The sequence below is a fragment of the Mustela lutreola genome, chromosome 3 (genome assembly GCF_030435805.1).
Source record: "Mustela lutreola isolate mMusLut2 chromosome 3, mMusLut2.pri, whole genome shotgun sequence".
In the NCBI taxonomy this organism is placed as follows: domain Eukaryota; kingdom Metazoa; phylum Chordata; class Mammalia; order Carnivora; family Mustelidae; genus Mustela; species Mustela lutreola.
In genome coordinates, this window is record NC_081292.1 from 168,886,935 (window position 1) to 168,909,652 (window position 22,718).

At 51.7% G+C, this 22,718-nt stretch overlaps 1 protein-coding gene across 7 annotated transcripts in view; it reads right to left on the minus strand.

Annotated features, from left to right (window-relative positions):
* Positions 1–22,718, minus strand: part of AGAP1 (ArfGAP with GTPase domain, ankyrin repeat and PH domain 1) — a 505,804-nt gene that overhangs the window by 325,103 nt on the left and 157,983 nt on the right. For all 7 annotated transcript variants that reach the window (XM_059167640.1, XM_059167642.1, XM_059167641.1 and 4 more), the window contains exons 2-3: positions 11,249–11,307; positions 4,203–4,290 (exon numbers count right to left, since the gene is read on the minus strand). In XM_059167640.1, the coding sequence (XP_059023623.1) occupies positions 4,203–4,290; positions 11,249–11,307 (147 nt within the window). The remainder of the gene's footprint in view (positions 1–4,202; positions 4,291–11,248; positions 11,308–22,718) is intronic.

The window sequence follows — 22,718 nt, forward strand, 5'->3', positions numbered from 1 at the left end:
GTCTCTCGACATCACCACAGTCCACCACCTCCCAATCCTCAAGGGGCACCACGGCTCAGGGCAGGTGTCCTTCATGTTCCCGCAGAGACTGGACATCCGTGTTTCCTTTCTTTTCTCTTTCTTGATTTTGAGGGGGACAGAGTGAAAACCCAAGAGGAGGTCTGAGGTTGGTGGGGCATGGTGGGAGGGAGCACCATGAACATGAAGCATGGACGTGAGGTGGACACTCAGACAACATGGCCAAAATCGTTCACAATTCTAATAAGCGCCAATAACAAGGCACGGATCACGCTGCTTCTCCTTACAGACAGTGAGTGACAGCTGTGAAATCCCCATCAAAGGTGTGATGGTCACAGGCAAGCTCATCTCTCTGCAGAGCTCCAGGACACCAGCAGTGAGCACCTCCAGCGACAGCAGGGCAGCTCACGGTCTGTCCCCACCCCCCCACCGCAGGGAGCGGACAACCATGCCAGGTGCAGCTTCTGCTTCAAAACCAGGTGTGCATCACCCATGGAGCAGCGCTGGTGGGGGGATTCCCTCCCGTGACAGAGAAGCTTGAGTCCTCGCCCCTAATATCCGTGATGTGACCTCATCTGGTAACAGGGTCTTTGCAGAGGTGACAAAGATGAGGTCAGACGAGACCAGGGTGGGCCCTACATCCAGTGACCACCAGCCCCATGAGAAGAGTGCCATCGCACGTAGACAAGGCCATTGGAAGAACACTGCGTGAGAACAGACCAGTGGTCAGAGCCTCCAAGAGGAATGCACCTGGTCAACACCATCCTGTCGGGCTTCAGGTCTCCGGCATGGCGACAGTATGCCATCTGTGGTCACTTGCTATGACAGCCCTAGAACTGACACGCATGCACACACACACACACAGCTGAATGGGTATTTACACAGAAATTTCATTCCTCAGATGACTTGGACGGAACCACTGGCTCCCCTCTGAGTTACCCACTTTTGCATTGCTCATTTACTCATTAAGAAACACACATAATATTTAAATCTATCCCTCATTTAAACTGCACCTTTAAAATCATTGAAATCGTGTTTGTCAACCCTCTGCTACAGGAGTATCTGTGAGAACCTATCAGCCGTTTCAAACACAGCAGCTGTTCTCCTCGGAGACCCAGCTACAACCCATCTGACGAAAAGTACATTCGGCCAAAAGTCCCGGTCATCCCGCACCGGTTTCTGCAGAAGAGAGAACTCTCCTGCAAAGAGAAAGCTGTCCCCAATGTGAAGGTCTCATGGCGGCGGGTCAGAGTGGCACTAAGGGACATTTGCATGCTAAGGAAATCAAGAAACAACCCTGAGAGGACAGGAGAGCTCCAGCGAGCCATGCACACTGGTCGATTTCACGGCCACCGGCAGCAGCAAGCTGGTGCCTGAAGTCACTGCCATGCGCGGCCGGGGGCAGCCAGCTGGTCACTCCAACAGCTGCAGGAGGGAAGAAGGATGAGTTAGAAGAAGTGAAGGGCCGCACAGCTTGCAGGACGTGCCCTCCCCCCAGGGTGGCACTGGAGATATCCATCCTCAGCTTGCTGCCCCTAACCTGACCCTTTGTCTCGCAGATACTCACAGGTGGGGCTGAGCTGTGATCAGCTTCTCGTGCCGCCCGCATGGGCACACAAACCTGGGCAGAAATTTGGTATACTCCAAATCCAGAACATTCTGGATGGAAGGCTTCTCAATGAAGTAAGCATATCTAATACGTCAATGTCATTCACATTCAACAACAACCAAGATCACTTTTTCCAGCTGCAGGGTCCCTGGCAGAGTTCCAGTTCCAGAAAGAACTCCAGTGTGGCCAGACAGTGAGAAAGCGAGGCTTCCGTCATTCACGCCCTTTCTGAAACAAACGGATTCTCCTGCTGCTACGAGACTCGCCCAGGCCAGGGGACAGGAAGTGGGAGTCAGTGCCCCGGCCTCCCCACGAGGCAAGGACGTGGCTACCTGCCTGGTTCCAGGAAGGCGGGAGTGGACAGCCCCTGGGAAGCAAAGATTGTAGGGGAGGAGGTATGGGTTTCCCAAACACACAGCGGCACCTGCCCAGTTCCTTCTGCAGCCAGAGGCCCCAATGCACGTCTACTCAGGCTCACCTGGGGGCCCTACCCTGACCTGAGTCACACATGAGAGGACAGGCAGGTGGCCTGTCCTTGAAAGTAGAGAGAAAGGATCATGGATGGTCTTTCCCCGATCCAAGACACATTGGGCACAAGCCTCACTGTGGGGAATGAGACTTTGCAGATGAGGAAAGGGATGTCCTTTGGTGTGCTCACGCATGCTTCTACCCTGTAAAATGGTGTATTTTTAAAACTGTATGCACTGCCATGACATTTCAATAGAGTAAAATGTGTTAAACAATCAAAGAAGGGGGGTTCATCAGAGACCACCGTTTGAGTCATTCCACTAAGTATAATTTTTATCTGAAGTATGAACATTCAAGAAAAATGCCTTCATGCTCATCAAAATATAAGGGTCCCTTGAAAAGAAACCACAGCCCCAAATGTGATGGAACAGACCAAAAACAGCACATGGGAAAACAGCAAAAGCCACATAACAACAGCACAGCACTGCGTGGGGAAGAACCAGCATCCATGACTTGGGGGCGCCCACGCTGACTACACTGGACGCCGAACTGAGCGCAGGAGGAGCCCAAGCACTGGCAGAAAACCAGGGGCCCAGACCCTGTCACCAGCGACCCCCGAGAATGCGTGCAGATTCACTCCACGAGGCGATCGTGGGAGGTCAGGTTAGCCTGTCCCTCAACAGCTGGCCTCATCAATAGTCCCTAACCCCAACAAAGATGCAGAAAGCCCAAGAAAAGAGCTCAGGCCTCCTCAGTGGAATCCAAAGGACTATGGCTAAAATCCATGCTCAGACACCGAGGAACAGACGCAACACCAGCACAGCCCAGGCACAGGTCCCAGGGAAGACGTCAGAAAGACCCAGGACCACCTCTCCCCCAACCCCTGTCCAGATGGTACTTTTCCTAGCATCTGTATACATTCTCCATCCATCAGATACACGGGCTTCTCTTCAACTCCCAGCTAGAAGCCTGTGTGTCTGAACTCCCTACACCTTAATGTCCATGTGGATAACGAAAAAGCAGACCTTTCCCTGAGGTGACCACCACGAGGCTTTGAGGACAGGGTTGCAAGACCCTGCAGAATGACGGCCAAGCCCCCAGAGAGCCCCAGAACGCCAGCCTTCCGTGCTCTTCGGAATGGTTACACGGTCTCCAGGACAAGAGTTAAATACTAGAACAGGTGTTACAGGGAACATGAGAAGCTACTCAGGATTGCTTCTAAGAACACATCTAAGGGACAAAACAGGGTGAAATGTGTAACTTAAACAAAAGGATAAAATGAAACAGAATCAATGGCACACAGAACGAGGAGGGAGGGAACACTACAGTGCGAAGTCGAGCCTGTCCTCTCTCTTCAAACAAGACAAGCGCTGCCATGAAGGAAACGTATAGTTACCTGCATCCATATCTGCAAAGAATGGAACAGCCAGTAAGAAAAAGAAGGAACCAGAAATTCAGTGTCTCAGAGTTGGATTGTAAAAGGTTACATGGAGAGAAAATATCATTCAGAAAGCCGCCTGTGAACTCTACATTGATTAAAGACACAGGGTCTGCGTGGCTTCCTACTGCTACCATAATTTCACTTAAAGCAAAAAATAAAATATGAATATGTTAACTGAAGAAGCAAAACCCTAATGGCAAAAGAAATCTCTTACTCTCATGCAAAATGATTCTTACATGTTCATAATACAATATATGGGGGGATGTACTCAAACATGTGGTGGTCATGTGAGAGGCTCTGATCCAGGACCACGTAACAGTACATACAAGTTACGGAAAAACTCAATACCCAGATCAGAGGAATGTCCGAGCAGTATTTAAAGGGGGCGACACCGGACTGACATTTGAAACGCCAGGACTATTACATAAGAAATAAATTCAACAGCATTTCAAGACTCTACTCTACCACTCTAAATGCCAAAGTAAGTATAATCGGTTAGCTAAAAACACTATGGAAGAAACAACATACCTAAGGATCTTTACTGCTTGGCATTTTACTCTTTTTCGACATGTGATGATGCATCATCGTCACGATTCAGAGTATGCTATGGGAAAATCTAATAAACTAAACGCTCTGGAGCTTGAGACAGCCTGGCAGACAGCATACCTTCGGGAGACTCCTCCTGGACGTACGTGCCGGTCAGATACCGGTGCACCAGGGCCGACTTGCCGCTGGCCAAATTACCCACGATGCCCTGAAACACAGAATCGGACGACCGTTCATTATCATTCTGTCACTCTACTCGTCAATCTGCAAACAGAGAGAGGTGAGCATGTATAGTAAGTCAAAGTTTGATCACACCCAAGCATCCACAGGAAGTACCAAACCTGGCTCGTCAAACTCTCCTGAAGTCAAAGGGCTTCCTGAGCCCAGCTGCCCGTCTCCTGTCCTCACCAGTCTCGCAGGCTCTGAGCACGTCAGCGCCGTCTGAGCACACGCTGGTTGTGGTCGTGCTGGCACCGTGGGCAGCGGCACCACCGGCAGTGCGCACAGTGAGTCAGCCCATCGACACTGACCGTACACCCTCACCATCCTGAGCGAGGTCCATGGGGGTTCCATGGGGCCTGGAGCAGTCTGGACTCATATAGGAATGAGAAGGGTGTTCTGATATGTTCCACCAAGACTACGGCATTGGTCCCAGAGCCCAGAGAGAGATCAACTAAAAAGAGCCACATGGAGGATGAACCATGGGGGCTGCAGGGGCTGAAAGGGGGGCTGGGAGCAGGGCGCGGAGAACAGGGAGAAGCCTTCTTCTCTGGAGCATGGGTCCGGGCGGCGGGACCAGGACACAGGGCAGAGAGGGGCCCGCAGTGAAGGCGGCAAAGGTGTCTGGACTGGGTTAAAATGCCCATCCAGAGCGAGGAGGACCAAGGCTCCAGCCAGAACCAGCTGCGTCTTACTCCCAGTGGGCAGTGTCCCCTGTGCAGCGCCTTCTTCAGGAAAAGCTCTCTTACCACAGCCCTGACACATGGACCTGAGGGCAGCTGGACCCTCCCTGCGGGGGACCCTTGAAAACCTTCCTTCGCCTATGCCAGGAACCTCACTTCCTCCACCTCCTCTGCAAGCCGCCCAGGGAGAACCTCCTTCTGTATATTTACCTTTCCCTTCCCCACCAGAACTTTCCTCTCTGCATTCAAGATGCCCAAATCAATTCTGTAAGAAAAAAACAAGAGCCCTGCCTCTGGACGCAAGTCCCCTCCTATGAAAGCCAGGTCCCCTTCCCAGCAGAGCCAGGCTCTCAGCCATGCTCGTGCCCTCCCAGGCCTGTCCTCGACCCCTAAGATCTCAAGTGTTGAGCCGAGGGCTGCAAGGACGCTGCCCCTGAGGTCAGCAAGGACTATGCTTCTCGGAGCACTGGCCTTTCTCTTGCTCCTGACCCAGCCCACCACCAGAAGCTGGAGGTGAGCTATGCTTTCTTCAAACTTTCTGCTCCGGGCTTCCTCCCTGAACTTCCTCTTGGCCTACACAGGATCCTTGCAGATCTCCTAGCTTCTTCTAGATGCTTGACCCCCAGTGTGCCTGGCCACATCCCTCCTACCCCCAGTAAGCTACTGATCCCAAATCTCATTCTCCAGCCGCCACCAGGAGAACCACGAAGTTCTCTGCATGCACCCCACACCATCCCTGCTGGTACTCAGACCCCACCATGCCCAGACTTCATCACTTCCCCCAGTTTGTTCATCCATCTCTGTGGCCACACCCCACCCTGCCTCTCAAACCAGAAACATGGAAGTCATCCCAGATTCTCACCCTTTCCGGCCATGGAGCCCCTGTACTTGGGAGTACTTTCCTCGTACTCCCTTGGGAGTACTCCTGGGGCAGGTCTGCTGTCCACTGGATCACAAGGGCAGATGTTAGCTGGCCTGTTAGTGCTGGCCGCACTAACGAGCCAACAGGCTCCCCTCCTCACCCCTGGAGTACCAGAGAGACTCCTGGAAACTGCCTTGTCCTGAGAGGCCTTGCTGTCTCCAGACACCTGGACTTTCTCACATCCATCACTTCCTGAAATGCTGCTCCTGCTCACGGGTCAGCAAGCAGTTCAGATGTCACCTCCTCTGAGAAGCCTTCCTAACGCACAACCTCAACTGGGCACCTCTCTTCAAACCCCGTTTCGTGCCCTCCTCATGACGCTGTACCTTGACCTTTATCTTACCAGTATCGCTGTATGGGTCTGACCAGTGATGCTGACGAGTCTCAATGGGCAGGCTCGGGGTCACCTTGTCTCTCCCAGTGTCACCCCAGCAAGGACAGCCTCCCACCAGCCCTGGCCGCACTAACGAGCCAACACGTGAACAACCAAGCACAAGTACAAACAGAGGCTTTGCTGCGGAGGCACAAAGCCAGGCGACATGGACAGATCCTAAATAAAGCTGTCTCCCTTCCCGGGGGGACTCATGTCTTCCTTTTACCTGCGGCCTCTATAATCTGAGTTTCTACCTATTAATTATTCTTTTGCTCCAGGGCACCTGCTGTTTGTCAGCTTCATGCTGAGAAAATCCAAACCAGTATGCCACAGAATTAAATTTTTAATTAAGATTAGAGCTTCTCTTTCCTGAGGAGGAAAATGCTCAGACTCCAGCACTGCTTGGCCTGTGTGTCTGCATGGGCAGCGTCCATTCCGCACACACCAATGCTCTGTGGAGAAGCGGGCCTTCAGGAGGAGAGAATCCGTCAGTCCTGAGGGTAGCGGGGGAAGGCCTGAGCTCCGGTCTGCACGGCCGCCTCATAGACCGTCATATTCAGCCCCACAGGCCTTATGCTAATCTCAAAGACTGGCAGAAACTACCAGCCAGCTGGAAGGAGGAATAAAATAAGGCACGGAAATGCTCTTCAGGCTGTAAAGCTCCACTGGGACCCGTGAGAGCTACTGGGAATAAAAAGGAGAGAATGGAACCAGCCCATCCATCGTCTACCAGCTTCGTGGGAGGCTGACGTGGGAGCAGAGTTGGGAAAATCACACATGGGCCCGCCAACGTTTGGTGGCCAGAGGCAGTCACGGTCCCCGGATTGCAGACCGTGTCCTCGGGGTGAGGCCAAGAAGCATCAGAGCTCCTGCTCGCATCCTCACGCCACACGGGGGAAAGGAGTGCTCTCTCTTTTCGGACTGCTTTCCCTGTCGTCCTCACCTCACCACTTACCTGCTATGCGTGCAGTCTGCTGAAAAGGAAGCCAAGGCTGTCTGTAAAAATCCCAGTGAACTCAGTGAAAACCCACACGTGGGTTGTGACCCGAGGCTCCCCCTACAGGCAGGACGTGGAGGGTGGCTCTTCTCGCCCAGACACCAGCACCAAGCACCCGCCGCCCAAGAGTGGTGCCCTGGTCCAAGAGCCACTGGTCACCGATGATCTCATCACGGCATGCCTTCAGAAAACATAAGGCATGGTCCCACCACTCTTGAAAGAACGCGAACGCTAAGATTTCTCCTCTGACAGATTCCAGAAGATTTATCGCAAACATAAAGAGTCCACTTGAGGCTTGGGATTATGTCATGCACCCACTGCATTTGCGACAGAGTCAGGGATTCCGAAGGCGCTGACCTAAGGGGCCACCTGTCTCGGGGATGGGGTGTCAAACAATGGCAGCTCACAGGCTGCCTCGGAACAAAGGAGCACTTTTGCAGAAGCTGAGAAGTCCTCGGCGCAGAAGGGGGACCTGCTGGGGCAGCCAGGGAGGAAGAGCCGCCCGCCCTTCCGCAGTCGGGGAGTCCATCCATCCACACTCAGGTCAGGGCCACGACACACAGCTCCGCGGAAAGCGTGCCGAACCACATTTCTGCATCAATGGGGCGTGGCCGACCCTTCGGCACATGTGCAAACCTCAAGACTGTTACGTTTGGGAACACAAATCCAAGCCACCTCTTCACGGACTCACCTCCCACCCCTCTGAGCATTCCTCCAAAAAATGACATGCTTCTGAAATACCCGCAGAAGACCAGTGTTTAGTAGTGAGCATCTTCAGTCATGGCTGGTCTGCACATGTGGCTGGTGGCGGAACCCCTGACAAACTACCAAGCTTGGGTCCAAATCACAGGGTTGGATACTCAACCATCACAGACTGGAACACCGTCAGAAGGGGAGCCCCTGGTCTCCTGGGGCTCATTCAAATTCAGTTCATTAAACTTAAATGAAAGTTTCATACTCAGCTCCTCGGCCGCACTGGCTGCCCTTCAAGCGCTCGGCGGCTGCGTGGGGCCAGCAGCTGGCGGCCTGGGCGGCGAGACAGAGGAGGTTCCCCGGGAGCAGGAAGCTCCGCCAGCAGTGCTGACGCAGGAACGCCAGGCACAGGTTCAAGTCCCAGCCCTGCCACTCGCTGACTGTGGCTTGCGGGGGAGTTCCCAGGACGCTGAGGGTACTTCCTCCTCCTGAAATGGGGGTAACAGCAGGACGTGGTTCACAGGCAGTGGAAGTGAGGTGCTCCTGTGACACAATCACAACCCGCCATGCACAGTGGCCGTGGTTCGCGGCCTCACCACAACGCTGCGCCCACTGTTGTGCTCTGACTGCAGGACAGAAAGATGCCTCAGCGGTTTGAGTTTGAGGCCGTACCTGCAACCAGTAAATCTTCCCGCAAAGCTCCTAGTAACAGTGTTGCCAACTCTGTAGCATTCATTCCACAGGCGTTTCCTTTTTTTTTTTTTAATTATGACACCATACAGTACGGAATTAGTTTTTGATGTAGTATTCCGTGATTCATTGTCTGCATATAACACCCAGTGCTCCATGAAATCGTGCTCTCCGTAATACCCATCACCAGACTCACCCAAACCCTCCCCTCTGAAACCCTCAGTGTGTTTCCTGGAGTTCAGAGTCTCTCATGCGTCGTCTCTCCCTCCAATTTCTCCCTCTTCCTTTTTCCCTTCCTTCTCCCAATGTCCTTCATGCTATTTCTTAGGCTGCACAAGTAAGTGAAACCATAGGATAATGGACTTTCTCTGCTTGACTTATTTCACTCAGCATAATCTCCTCCAAGCTATCCATGTTGATGCAAAAGCTGGGTATTCATTCTTTCTGATGGCTGAGTAATATTTCATTGCGTGTATGGACCACATCTTCATTATCCCTTCTCAACAGGCGTTTCCTGAAGGTGCCCACCTGACAGAATCATTCCTGTGCCAGGACAGCACAAAACACGAAGGAAAGAAGTGGCTGTCTCGAGGCCAGTCGTGCAGATGCTGGCTTCGGGCAGGGCCACAAGACCAGAAGACCCCATATCTCCCATGAGGAACAGAGCCTCCTGCAATGCTGCAGGGAAAGGTCAGGGTTCTGGCAGAGAAAGGTCAGGGTTCTGGCAGGAAGGGCGAGGAGAAATGGGAAGGAGGCCCCGACAAGACACGCGGTGAGGGCAGCGGGATGGGCACGTCAGACAGGACAGGAGGGCCTGATGACCACACCTGCAGATCCCAGAGTCCCTTCCCACGTCATCCTTTATTTCTTAGGTTTAAAAACGTGTTTTTTCTAGTGACCAAAGTCATATACATTCTCTTCAAAGCTGGACGTTCCTTGTGGCTCCATCTCTTCTCAGAGGTGAGAAACCTGAAGTCTGGCCCCTACCCCGGGTCACCCACAAAACACCACGGAGGCTGCAGCTGGGGGTGGGGACGGGGAGGGCTACTGGCAGACGTGCCAGAGAGACTAACAGCTACACAAACCTCGGGAGAAGGGGCTCATGCAGGGGAAAGGCTGTGTATGCAGAGATAGGCAGGGGGCTGGGGAGAACCGAGCAGGCCTGTGTGCAAGTCACTGGCGGAAGGAAACAAGGGTGGCCTGTCTGCCTGCGTCCTACGGTCCTACACGCCACTGGAGCAGCCCAACACACACACACACGCCACACACAAGTATACATACAAATATGCACACACATGCACACAATGTACACACATGTATACACACAATCACACACCCCACAAATATGTACATGCACATGCACACACGTATACAAACAATGCACACACACCACACACAAGTGTACACACACATATACAGATGCCACACATAAATGCACACGTGTAAACACACGTGTACACACATATGTATGCACACCACACACAACTATACACACCACAGAAATACACACATATACACACATGAATATATATACGTATGTACCACACACACACACCATATACAAGCACACCTACACAGACATAAATATACACACCACAAATATACACTCACGTATGTGCATCATACATGTATATATGTAAGCATACACACACCATAAATACATACCTACTTATGCATATAAATGCACACATGTGTAGGCACACATATGCACACACCATAAATATGCATATACACATACACACATATACATGTAAACACATGCATCAAATATACACATTTTGCATATAAATATACACACATATATGCATAGTACACGCATACATATAAGCATATACATCGCACACAGATGCACGCATAAATGCATACACACGTGTAAATGTGTGCATACATATGCATGTAAATACACACACACACACACACTTCTCCCAAATGTCACTGACATCATGACAAAGAACACACTTACTTAAAAGTCATACTGGTCCCTTCCTTCAACCCTAAGCCAGCAGACATGCAGTGGAGATGTGCTCAGGGGTGTGGTTGCAATAGACCCAAGTCATTTTTTTATGTAAGGCAATTTGATGCATTAAATAATTTCACTGGGAGAGTATTTAAACTTTTTAATAAAAACAAAATCTTTTATGTTATTACTATGTACCATGCTAAGTGACCAGTCACGTTTTTAAAATGATGAATTCCAAGGCGTGACAGCTCATCACAGAAACCTTCCATGGCATCCCGGCAAAGGATAAAGGCAGACACATCTGTGCGTGTATGTGTGACTCTGTCTCTCTCTCACACAAGCGCACAGACACAAGAGAGAAAATGGCGGACGGACCCTGCCTGGCATGAACAGGGCCATGCTGGTGGGCTGGCTGGCATGGCCATCCTGGGCATACTCGGGGCTCCGGTCCCAAACTGTCAGCTACATCTGGTCCTTCCCAGGCATACACCCACGTCAAGGCCCCAGGGACAGCCAGGCCCTCTCGAATGCAGGCCTGGGCATGCACACAGGCCACCTCCCACCCCGTACAGAGGCCCACCTCCTGCAGGGCAGGAACCACAACCACAGAGGCCAGAAGAACCACTTACCACTTTGAGCTCTGGCACAGATCGACTTAACGTCCATTCCTGGCTATTCACAAAGGCATCTGTAAAACAGGACGTAAAGCAAAGTCAGACACCACAACTCACTTCAGTGCAGTCAGAATGCCCCAGAGTGCCACTTTCCAGACCAGGAAAACACCAAGGATGGTGGAGACCCCCCCATCCTCATGTTCCTCCTACCCCATTCCTATCCCAAGTCTGGGTCTGTCTCCTAAACCAGGACGTACACTCCATCCAGCAACACCAAGGGGCCTCGGGAACTCCATGTCCCTACCTCAGACATCCCCGCCTGAGCCCCACCAGCCCGCGTTGTCCAGGGGGTGAGCTAGGAGCCTCGTGATCCTGCACATTTGCAGGCAGGATGATCAAGGAGGCCCCTGGCTTCCTGGGAACTGACCCCGTAGCTGTCAGTCAACTTCTGGTTTCTCAGTTTGTTGCTAAGAGAGTCTTATCTGAAATTCCACCAACAAAGTCACAGAGGGAATGAGTTTTGAAAATCCCAATGTTCCCCATACAACAGCCACTTATGGTTCAGGAGACTTAGTGGAGCTCTGATGCTCACACACACATGGTACACTGAAGATGCGGTCAGGACTGGAAGACCTGCCAGAAAGATGGGGGAGGGGGCGCCCAGCCACCTTGAGGTGCTCTGCAGAGCCCAGCCCCATCCCAGCCAGCAGGCTCGTGGTACCCGCCCTTCCCGGACGGCCGTCTCTGCCGCTCATCTCATATGTGTGGGTCAGGTGGACCCACCGAATTCAGATGACCCCACGACCCAACACCCCACACCTCCCGCTCATCCCTTCTCATCAGGGAGACCCCACAACACCGCCAGTACTAGGCACTTAGGAACAGTTGGAGCCGAGCTCACAAAGACGTGGTCACCTGCTCCCACCACAACCAGCCCAGGGCCAACACTTCTCATTCCAAATGGGATTCCCTTTCTATCTCTTTCCCACAAATTCAGAAATTTCATCACTCCGCGTTATGTCCAAGAAGAAGTGAAGTGATTCACAGAAGTCAAGGAATGCCCATCATTTACAAAGAAATACATGATGTTCTAGATCACAGGGGCAGGAATGGAAGCAAAGGGCATGACCGTGCAGTTCCACTGGGGCCATCCCGTGGAAGGACGAATAACATATCTGAAGGAAGCAAGGCGAGCACGATCCACGGGGACGCAGAAATGAGCTCCTGGGCCCTGTAGAAGGGCATGGGAGGTGCCCAGCACAGAGGACTCACTGCTTAGGATGGGTCAGGGGTTTGGGAGGAGACAGAAGGCTGTTAGCAGCCGGGGCAGAGGCACAGCTGATGCGGACATGTCTGGTCACCTCGAAACCTTGGCTGCAGAAGAGACTGGTGCTGAATGTCAAAGAGTCTGTGCTCTGGGGCGCTGAGGGGCTGGCTGGCGGGTGGAGCTGGTGAGCAGAGGGGCGTCGGCAGGAACACAGGAAGAAAGACCTTCATGAAAGTAAAGACTGAGAGCAGCTTTTGCCCCCCACTGAAGCCAGCAGGCTGGGGGCTGTCGGGTGCACCCGCTCTTCAGTGAGCCCAGCAGCCCCTGCTTTGCCACAGATAAGATGTCACCTGTAAACAGTAAACAGGGACGCTGTGAGCAGGGAGCCTGAGCCCTGGTAGGAACGCGGCAATGGTAACAAACATCCTTCCTAGTGAACGGCACTGCGAATGAAGTCGCCAAAACACTTATTTTCTGTCACCAACAGCTCTCTTGGAAAAAAAATGGGAACGTGGCCTTATATGATCTGCAGGGTGACCCAGGTGACCCAGGGAAGTCAGACACTGCGTCGCTTCCACCACGAATTTTGGGTTTTGGCTTCCCTGTATTTTTTTTAAAGATTTTACTTACTCATTTGTCAGACAGAGAGAGCATGCGAGCACAAGCAGGGGGAGAAGCAGGCAGAGGTAGAGTGAGAAGCAGGCTTCCCGCTGAGCAGGGAGCCCAATACGGGACTCCATCCCAAGACCACGGGATCATGACCTGAGCCAAAGCCAGACGCTTAACCCACAGAGCCCCCCAGGCGTCCCAAAACTGTATTTTTTCCCAATCAACTGTCATCAGTTCTAACAGTCTCTTTAGGCAATAAAATAAAAGAAAGGGGGTCTGTGGCCAGACTGTTTTCCCAAGATGGAGGAGGCGGCTTGAGACTTGTGCATACAGATACTACTACTGAGGTTCATTCCCATCTGGGTCTCCCGCACTCCTGCTGAATATAGAGGTCACTGAATGGTCAGTGTGTCCATGGACAGTGGCTTTGGGGCTGGAGAATGGAAAATGCTGGTCCTGGCACTGCCTGGGTGCCTGCGATCTGCCTGGTTCCCTCATGGGGAGCAGTGCCTGTGGCACTGTGGTTAGCCCTCCTCGGCACCCCTACACTCCTGCTCATCCTTCTGAGGGCGAGCAGGACTCCGGACTTTCCAGCTGAGCCCACACTGCTGGTGTGGTGGAACCTGGGGATCACACAGACACTGAGTTGAAAGTCCCCTGCCTCCCCCCTCCTCCTGGGAGGCCCCCCCTCCTTTAAGGAGAGCGCACAGAGGCCAGCGGTGTCCTAGGACCTGCGTCCATCTAGCTGCCTCCTCCTGGGTACTGGGCTGGCTCACCAGGTCTGCAGGCTGAGTCCAACTCCAGCTCAGACAACGTTGAAATGTAAACAAGAGGCTCCACCCACATTGCAGAGAAGGGAACCCTCATTTGTAGCTGCCCCGCTCTCCTGGTCCCAACAGCAGCTTGCCTCGATGGCCTGACTGCAGCCCCGGATTACAGCACAACAGCACACACCCCACTGGGGCTGAAACACCCAGACAGACGGACCCTTTCCAGGGGATGCACAAAGACCCTCAGTGGGTCTCAGGGGAGCATCCTCAGCAGTTGCCCAAAGTCCTTCCTTGTTCTTTTAGAAGAGACACAGCTACAGAAAACTCAATCTCAGAGAAAAGTTCCTCTTCCCAGAGTACAAGCTGCTTTTCTAAGAAAAGCACTAGAGAAAAGCAAAGAGACAGGGAGGCTGTTTTTCCAGAACCCTCCCTTCCAGGGCCACCCCCGGCCACACACTGAGACAAGACTCTGGACCCCAAGGAATGCAAACACCCACTAATGCTGACAGGTAGGAGGACGGACCTAAGGTCGGGGCCTGGGAGCACAGGAAGAAACAAGAAGAAAACAAAAGCGAGTCTATCCAATTTAATTTTATTTTTACTCTAAGAGAAGAATGGTATTGTTTCCCTTGCCTGTGTGTTCTTGAAATTCGTTGTGACTCCTAATTCCCTTTATTCTCCACTTGCTACTAACACTAATTGAGGAACTTGGCTCTAGGTTTGCCCTCAAAAATATTCATGTGTGAACCACAAGGGTACCCAGGAAATTTAAGGCCCTCATTACACGACACACAAAAAACACGCTCGAGCCTGTAAGCCAGAAATGTTCCTCTTTGGCAACCCCCCACCTCCGCCACGTGCCAAAGAGCAGAAGTGGAGGCATGACGGGACACGGACGGGTCGATGGGGGTGCACCGATCATCTGCCTCCCAGCGGTGGGAACACACATGAAGACAGGCCCAGCAAACACACAGACGTCAGAAAACCTGTTTCTGCCTCCGTGACCTTGTATTCTCTATCATTCCAGCACGACTCGTCCACGCTCTTGATGTATTAAAGGCAGAAATTCAAGTCTTGAAGCTGGCAGAATTTTGCAAACTAGCTGAAAATTACACCTTGTCCTTCAGCATTAACCTCCGAGTTAATTTAAATGCAGGGTATGAGCATTAACCTCTTGGTTCCAGCAACAACCAGGAACGCCAGGGGTAAGATCGACCAATGAAAGGACCTCTTCATTATGTCCCCTTTCTGCCCGGCCTGCACCAACCACGTATACTTTGACATCAGAAAAGCATCAAGGGGTACCTGTGTGGCTCAGTGGGTTAAAGCCTCTGCCTTCGGCTCAGGTCATGATTCCAGGACCCTGGATGGAGCCCCACATCTGGCTCTCTGCTCAGCAGGGAGCCTGCTTCCCCCTCTCTCTGCCTGCCTCTCTGCCTACTTGTGATCTCTGTCTGTCAAATAAATAAATAAATAAATCTTAAAAAAGAAAGAAAGAAAGAAAGAAAGAAAAGCATTAAAAAAAAAAAAAAGAAAAGAAAAGCATTGAGCTGGAGAGTAACTTCCTCCTGAAAATAAGCGCTCTCTAAGAATAAACACTCAAATCCACTGACATAACAGTAAATCTCAGTTAAAATAATTGAGGATAATCTTATTAGCATATCCGGTCGGGGAAGCTAAAGTTAGAAAGCGATGTATTTTGTCTTCTCCTGGTCCTCTTACCCCCTCACCTCAAACACCTGTGGGAAGGACTTTCCCAGGAGCACAGAAATTATGAGTACAAACACATGTCTTCTTTACAAAATGCAATTAAATTTCTTTGCTATCCAGGCAAACAGTGCAATTTTTCCATCACAACTAATTTGGTTTGGAGACAAATAATTTCAGTAATTTAAAAAAAAAAAAAAAAGAACGAGAGAAAGAAAAGAAAGAAAATTGCCCAGAGTACATGTGACTTCAGCATCGTCTGTTTAATGAGCAGAAATAAGTCCATACATACATACCGAATGGAGCACACAGAGAAAACAGAGGAGAGAGCTGCACTCGTGTTTTGTGACTGAGCACGTGACCCTGAAGATGGTCTCCAGAGCATGCACAACCCCTGTGCTTGGTAAACACTACAGCAGTTAGTGGCTGGGTTTTCCCTGCTCCTGGGAGCACCAAGCAAATGTCACATCTACACCAGCAGATTCTAAATCCCTCCCTCTTTCTTTTCTGTGCTCCTCCAAGTTTACTCCCCACCACACTTTGTCTCAGACCCCTCAGCCCAGACTAATCCTAGAAATTCAGGATCTTGACAAGAAATACAAGTTGGTGAGGATGTGGAGAAAGGGGAACCGTTCAGGCACTGTTGCTGGGAAAATGCACTGATGCAGCTACTGTGGAAAACAGTACGAAGGTTGCTCAAAAAATCAAAAATCAAAATACTGTATGATCCAGTAATTCCACTACAGGTTATTTCCCTAAAGAAAATGAAAACACTAATTCAAAATGACACATGCACCCCTATGGTTACTATGGCATTATTTACAAGACCCAAGACAGGGACACAACCCAGGTTGTGAGGAACTCAGTGCCAGAGCCTCAGAGTCCTAGCTGGTGGTGTCCTCAACCTTGGGTGACTTTGTGAGTCTGACCCTCAGTGTCCTCACCGATAAAATGGAAGTATTTCCCTCCCACGGATTCCACGCGGACCTGCAGCCGTGACAGAGACTGTGCCTGGCGACAGGCCGGACTACCTGCAGCGGGACCCCCCCAGCTGCCTTTGGAGGTGTGATGAAGAACATTCGGGTGTCCCCTTTCTGGGGTAGACACAGGCTACTGCCCTGGGCCCACAAGGGACAGTGAGCCATAGGGGAGCCCGAAGTGACATGTGGCTAAAAAAGCACTGGGCAAGCAACCACACCCCAGTTCTCCTAGGGCAAAGAAACCCGTAAGGCTCAAGTGAGTAAAACCAGCTAAAAGTATCGTCAGTTGGTTTCAATCTCAGTTTATATTATGTTTAACCAGGTGTAACTGATGTTTTGTAGGTCAAAGGTGGCTGAAAGATGACAGTTTCCTATGGTTCAACCTATAGCACATGAGAATGCAAAGGCAAAAATCATATCCACATGGAGTGATTACTGATAGAGAGCAGGAATGCTGCAGAATTCTAAAATCCTGAAAATACCCCTAATCAAAGGAACAGAGCAAGAGAACTAATAAGCTTAAACCAAGAAGAGCTCTTCCAGGGGACTAGAAAGGCAACAAAGCCCCACCTCCCCAGATTCTGGCTACCCAAGGACCAGGGAGGCCAGCCCAGCTTCCACAGAGGCTCCAGTTCCTCTCCTGGCCCCGAGCCCTTCCTCGGGGAGCAGAGCCTGCAACCACAGGCTCACCAGCGATCTCATTAGACAGCCGCATCTCACTCCCTCATCTCTCACTACATTAAACCCCCATCCTTTGGCTGGTGGGCTCAATCCCCAGCAGAGCCATGGACTCTGATTTCTTCTTCCTAATTGCCAACCAGAAGCACAGCATGCGGCCACAATTAGAACGACTTTACAGTCTCGCCTCCCCTCTGCGATCCCATTTGGCTCCAGTGACCACAAATAGAGGTTCTAAGCAAAACTCGTGAAATTATATACAAGGGTTTAAAAAAAGGAACCTGAAATTGCAGGTGAAAATTTTAAAACAATGTATTATCTCATGGACTGAGATGCTAATTTAAAAACCTTAAATTTCATAAGGATTTTATTAAAAAAACAAAACAACTATTCTTTTTAGCAAGAGAAAAGTGAAGGAGCATGCACACATAATCCCAAAATATAAACGGAAGCAATGGGGAAAAGCAAGCGCACCCACAGGAACAGGCAACATGGCTCCTACTGCAGCCTCATTTCTGTGCTGAGAAAGGAAATGCACATCTTTAATAAAATAAGGAAATCCATTTCAACTCAGCAGGAGAGAGCCCCACTGCAAACTGGTTAATACGTTGATGAGTCACAAAAGGAGGACTTAAGCTCACGGGCACCACCTGCCACCGTGTGACTTCGTTTCTCATTAGGAAATCTTTGGATCTCAATAATAAATGGAATAAAGCATAAGCCGCCGGGATACCAGACTCATGTCAGGGGTCCCTGGAAGTCCACGTTGCTTCTCAGTGGCCTCAAAAATCCGCACACAAGACAGTCCCCCCCACCCCTGCCACCCTCCCCATTCCTAAGCCCCTCCCAATGCAAATGACAACAGGGCCACCAAGATGCCCCAATCCCACCACCAGACTCATGCCAGCATTGCAACCTCCAGCATGCCCCCCGAGGGGCCCCAACAGGACCCAGAACCCTTCGCTGCACTGCTCAGAGTGAGTTGGACCCTTTCCTCTCTCCCCTAAGGAGCCCCCAAGGCAAAATGCTGCCTGCCCAGATGAACTCTGGGGAATCCGCAAGGTTCTCACTTTCCAGAGGATGATGGCTCCCTTCCCTACACTGTCCTCAATGATGTTCCTGAGTGGCTGCCGCGCACCTGGTTCCCAGCTCTTGTTAACCTGAGACACAGAACACAAGAATGCCACACACGCAGAAACGGGCCCAAGCCTCTCAACACAGACGTCCCCAGAACAACCACTTGCGCACAGGCCCCGGAAATACCTACGGCTGCTCCCTTGCCTTTTTTTTTTTTTTTTTTTTTTTAAGATTCCATTTATTTATTTGACAGAGAGAGAGATCACAAGTAGGCATAGAGGCAGGCAGAGAGAGAGAGAGAGGAGGAAGCAGGCTCCCTGCTGAGCAGAGTGCCCGATGCGGGACTTGATCCCAGGACCCTGAGATCATGACCTGAGCTGAAGGCAGCGGCTTAACCCACTGAGCCACCCAGGTGCCTGCTCCCTTGCTTTTTCTGGAAAAACATCACACTCTGGGTTTGCGGACTTCACCAGGGTCTCACGTACAGCTCTAACTCCCCAACCCCGACAGTGTCAGGGCAAGTTTAGACAGCATCACTGGGAGCGAGATGTTTGCAGGACAAGCAGGCCTCACAAGGCCTTGTCTGTTCCCCTGTCCGCAGAGAAGGAAGGGTGTTCCTTGCGGGTGGTTAAGGCACTGTCCAGAAAACAGAAACCGCTTCCAAAGCTGGGCTCTGAATTATGCCAACCCCTGTGGTAGCAGAATGCAATCAGGACGTGGCTGTCCACCTTCCAGAGCCTATTTCGCAGCTGTAAAGAGGAAATTCTGGCCAGGAGATGCTCCAGGGGTTTTAAAAAGGAGAGACTCAACTAAGTATTTGGGGATCCTCTTTAACCAGTGGGAATTCAAAAGGGTCACAAAACTTTCAGGAAAAAAAAAATACCTCCAACTTCCAGTATCTATCAGGCAGGAAGCCAAACTGTTATGAAAAGTCAGCCTCTATCTCCCCAGCTACACCAGCCGCTGCCACCCCAAACCTTCTCTTCCACTTCAGGCTTTCTACACCGAGACAACCCCAAACCAAAGACTCTGCCCAAGTCTGTAGGAGGTCTCCTGGTCTTGCTTGCCCTGGGCCCCAACCCATTGGACTCTGCCTGTCCCCCTCCCGGGCAGTAAAACCACAGGCCTAGGAGACCTCCAGTTTGAGTGCGGGGCTCTCTGGGACACCTTGTCAAACCAGACTTTTTTTCTTGTTTCATTCCCACGCGAACCAGGGGTCAGAGCCTGTCGGATGCCCACAGGGTCCAGGCTGCCAACATCTGCCGCACGGCCCCCAGACCAGCCACAGGCACAGGCCTCCCTCCAACTCCTCTCTATGGCCATGGCCACCCCAGGATCTCAGCACAGGGAGGCTCCAAACGGGCCTTCAGGAGGACTGGTGGCTGCCTGGGCCTCAGGGAACAGCTTCTGTTATGTGGAAGATTAACAAGGACTTGAAGTGTGTGGCTGGTGTGATGAAGAGTTTACAAAGAGGAAACCCTGCGCAGTGGGTTGCGGCAGGAAGAATCCCTGACAGAGGGACCGTAGGGACCCCCGGGCCCTGGCAAATGTGCCAGCCACCGCCAAGGACACACAGTCTCGTGCAGGGGCAACTGGTACTTCTAAGCAGCAGCAGCACCTCGTCTCTCAGACTAGTGAGGACCTCAGATTTTATGAGACTTAAAACTATGAAAAACTCTTTTAAGGATTCTTTAAAACATTTTAACACCTAAAATGAACCTGCAGGGTCCTTGAAAAGGAAGATGTTGAAATAAGGACATTTTTAAAAAATATTCTCTTTTAAAGATTTCTCATTTATTTGACAGACAGAGATCACCAGTAGGCAGAGAGGCAGGCAGAGAGAGGGGGGGAGGCAGGCTCCCTGCTGAGCAGAGAGCCCGATGCAGGGCTCGATCCCAGGACCCTGGGATCATGACCTGAGCTGAAGGTAGATGCTCAACGACTGAGCCACCCAGGCACCCTGAAATAAGGATATTTTATGAAATGGTAGGAGTCAGAAATTACGAGATAAAACAGAATTGGTAGGTTACATTCACAGCCATTTTTCTGAGATCGTTCACAGCTGTTTGTCTTACGGAGGTTTCTGCTGTGGACCCAAGTATGACAAGGGACTCTCCACGCATGGCTTAGGTGCCGAGGGTGGCAACAACCATGGTCTGTGGAAGTTAAGACAAAGCTGAAATAAGCAAAGCTGCCCCTGGTTAAATCAAATGCTGAGGAAACAGGAGGACAGGCCCCAAGACTGTTAACTCGTATGCAGAATTCTTACACCAAGTGGTCTGAATTCGGTAAAGAATTGTACACAGTAACATTTTAAAATTCATGGTGCACGTGATATTTATGACAAGGGACAGCTTGATGACAGAGGACAATGAACCCAGAAGATAACAGAGGAGGAGCCGTCAGACTTCACCAGCCAGGGGACTGCCAGCAGCAGAGCGGGGGGCCTGGGGTCCTGCTGCCCCAGATCAGGGAGAAAGATGCAGAGAGGCCACCCCGTCTGTCACCACTGCTCGCAGAGAAACATCACTCCCTCTGGGGCTGCGAGGAATCCCAGGGGTTGGCCTGCCTCTGCGGCAGCTCCATGGGGACAAACTCCTGGAGTGGGGCTGGGGGATGGCTGAGCTGCGGGGATGCTCTGCACCCGAGAGCTGGGCAATTTCAGCAAGTCATTTCAGTTCTTTGGGCCTCGATCCCATTGCCAGGGGCCCCGGGCTGTCACACCCTGAAGTCTTCTCTTCCAGGAACAGCATCCATGTGGGCACACAGCCGTGCATGCTCGGGGCTGTCCCCAGCTGCTCTCACCGACACAGGCCCTCACTGAACCCCAGGGACGCTTCACAGACCCCCGATCCTTCATGCGGCCTCATCATGGCCTTTGGCTAAAATAACCTTCGACTTAATTTTGATAAAACCAAGTCAAAACAAACTGAGAAGAAGAAAAAAAAAGGAAGTATCACTTTGTAGGGTGGGGACAGGGCTCATCTGGAGAGTTCGCCTGACTGATCCCTCCCCCAACAGGGACTCCACCTGTAGCCCACATACAGGGAATGCACAGCAAGATCCCAGTGTCACGACCAAGTCTGTGGCTGTGCTACACGTCAGCTCATGATGCCCGCCAATGGGACTGGGGTCCCAGCAGCACGTGGGCTGTGCCGGCAGCAAGCATGGGTCCACCACTCCTCTCCGCGGGCCTTGTCCCGGCCTCTCATCCAGGACCACGCCGGCAGCCACAGGGTTACCCCCCTCGTCATGCTCAATGCCCACCGAGCAGCCCACGACCCTGTGGGACTCCTAGGACCCCCTCAGTCACTGACGATCGGGGTCAGTACAGGTCATGGGCCAGAATTATAAACGGGAAAGCAAAACAAGTGTGCCAACTCCCTCCTCATTGTCACGGGAGTGCTCACCACTGCACTGCCCATCCTGGGCCCCAGGGCACACTCCTTCTCGACCCCCCTCAGTTCTCAGCAGAAAGTGACAAGAGCACAAAGTCCACACAGAGGGGATGATGACAGTCACGGGCATCATCGGCATCTCAGGCTGATGATGCCATGTGGCGTCTACAAGCGTCCACCTCACTCCACTAGGAAGCCCCCTGGGAAGGACAGTCGCTACCCTGCTTTTTGGCTTAGTCCCCAGGCTCCATGCTCACACTGTCCCATGCACACAGGCGCTCACCTGGGGCCATCTGCTCGAGTCACGGCCCACCTCTTACCTCCTTCCCCCAGCACGGTGCCCCCACCACACCTGACCTGGCGCCCCACACAGTTTCCCGGTCATTGCTCTAATGGCTTCACCCCCACAAACCACCACACCCTGGACCCACCCTGGCTGTGCATGGAGAAGTCCCACGACAGATTAAGTAGAACACACCAAGCATAAAAACTGGCCTGCAGAACACGTAACCTGAGCCCATGGACGATCACCAGGTCCTTAACGAGCTGGATGGCAGGCAAACAGCCCCAAGGAAGGCTCCCTGGAGTTCTAGCCAGAGACCTTACAGCAGGGGTCTCTATGAGGGGCAGGGGCAAGGGAGACAGGCGTAATCTCGCTCAATGGTTTGGGTCCTTTTCATTCTCACCGAGGGCACGTATTACTTCTGTAGTAAGAAAAGGCAGAAATACCTTCTCCCGAGAACCTCCTTTGTATGCCTCCAAGAACTACAGTGTCAGACATCAACCCTCTTGCTGATCAAGGAGGCAAACCAGGGAGGCTTCAAAGGTCAGCCTGAGTGTCCAGGCATCACTGAGCATAATTAAGAACAGAACATATGGAGAAGGTCCCCGTTGTTTCTGTGATTCTTAGCCCTCAGACTATGGATGTCAGAGATTCTTACCTGGTTATGAAGTCAAAAGGTCCACACCATGCAGGTGAAACTGGGAACAAGGAACGTG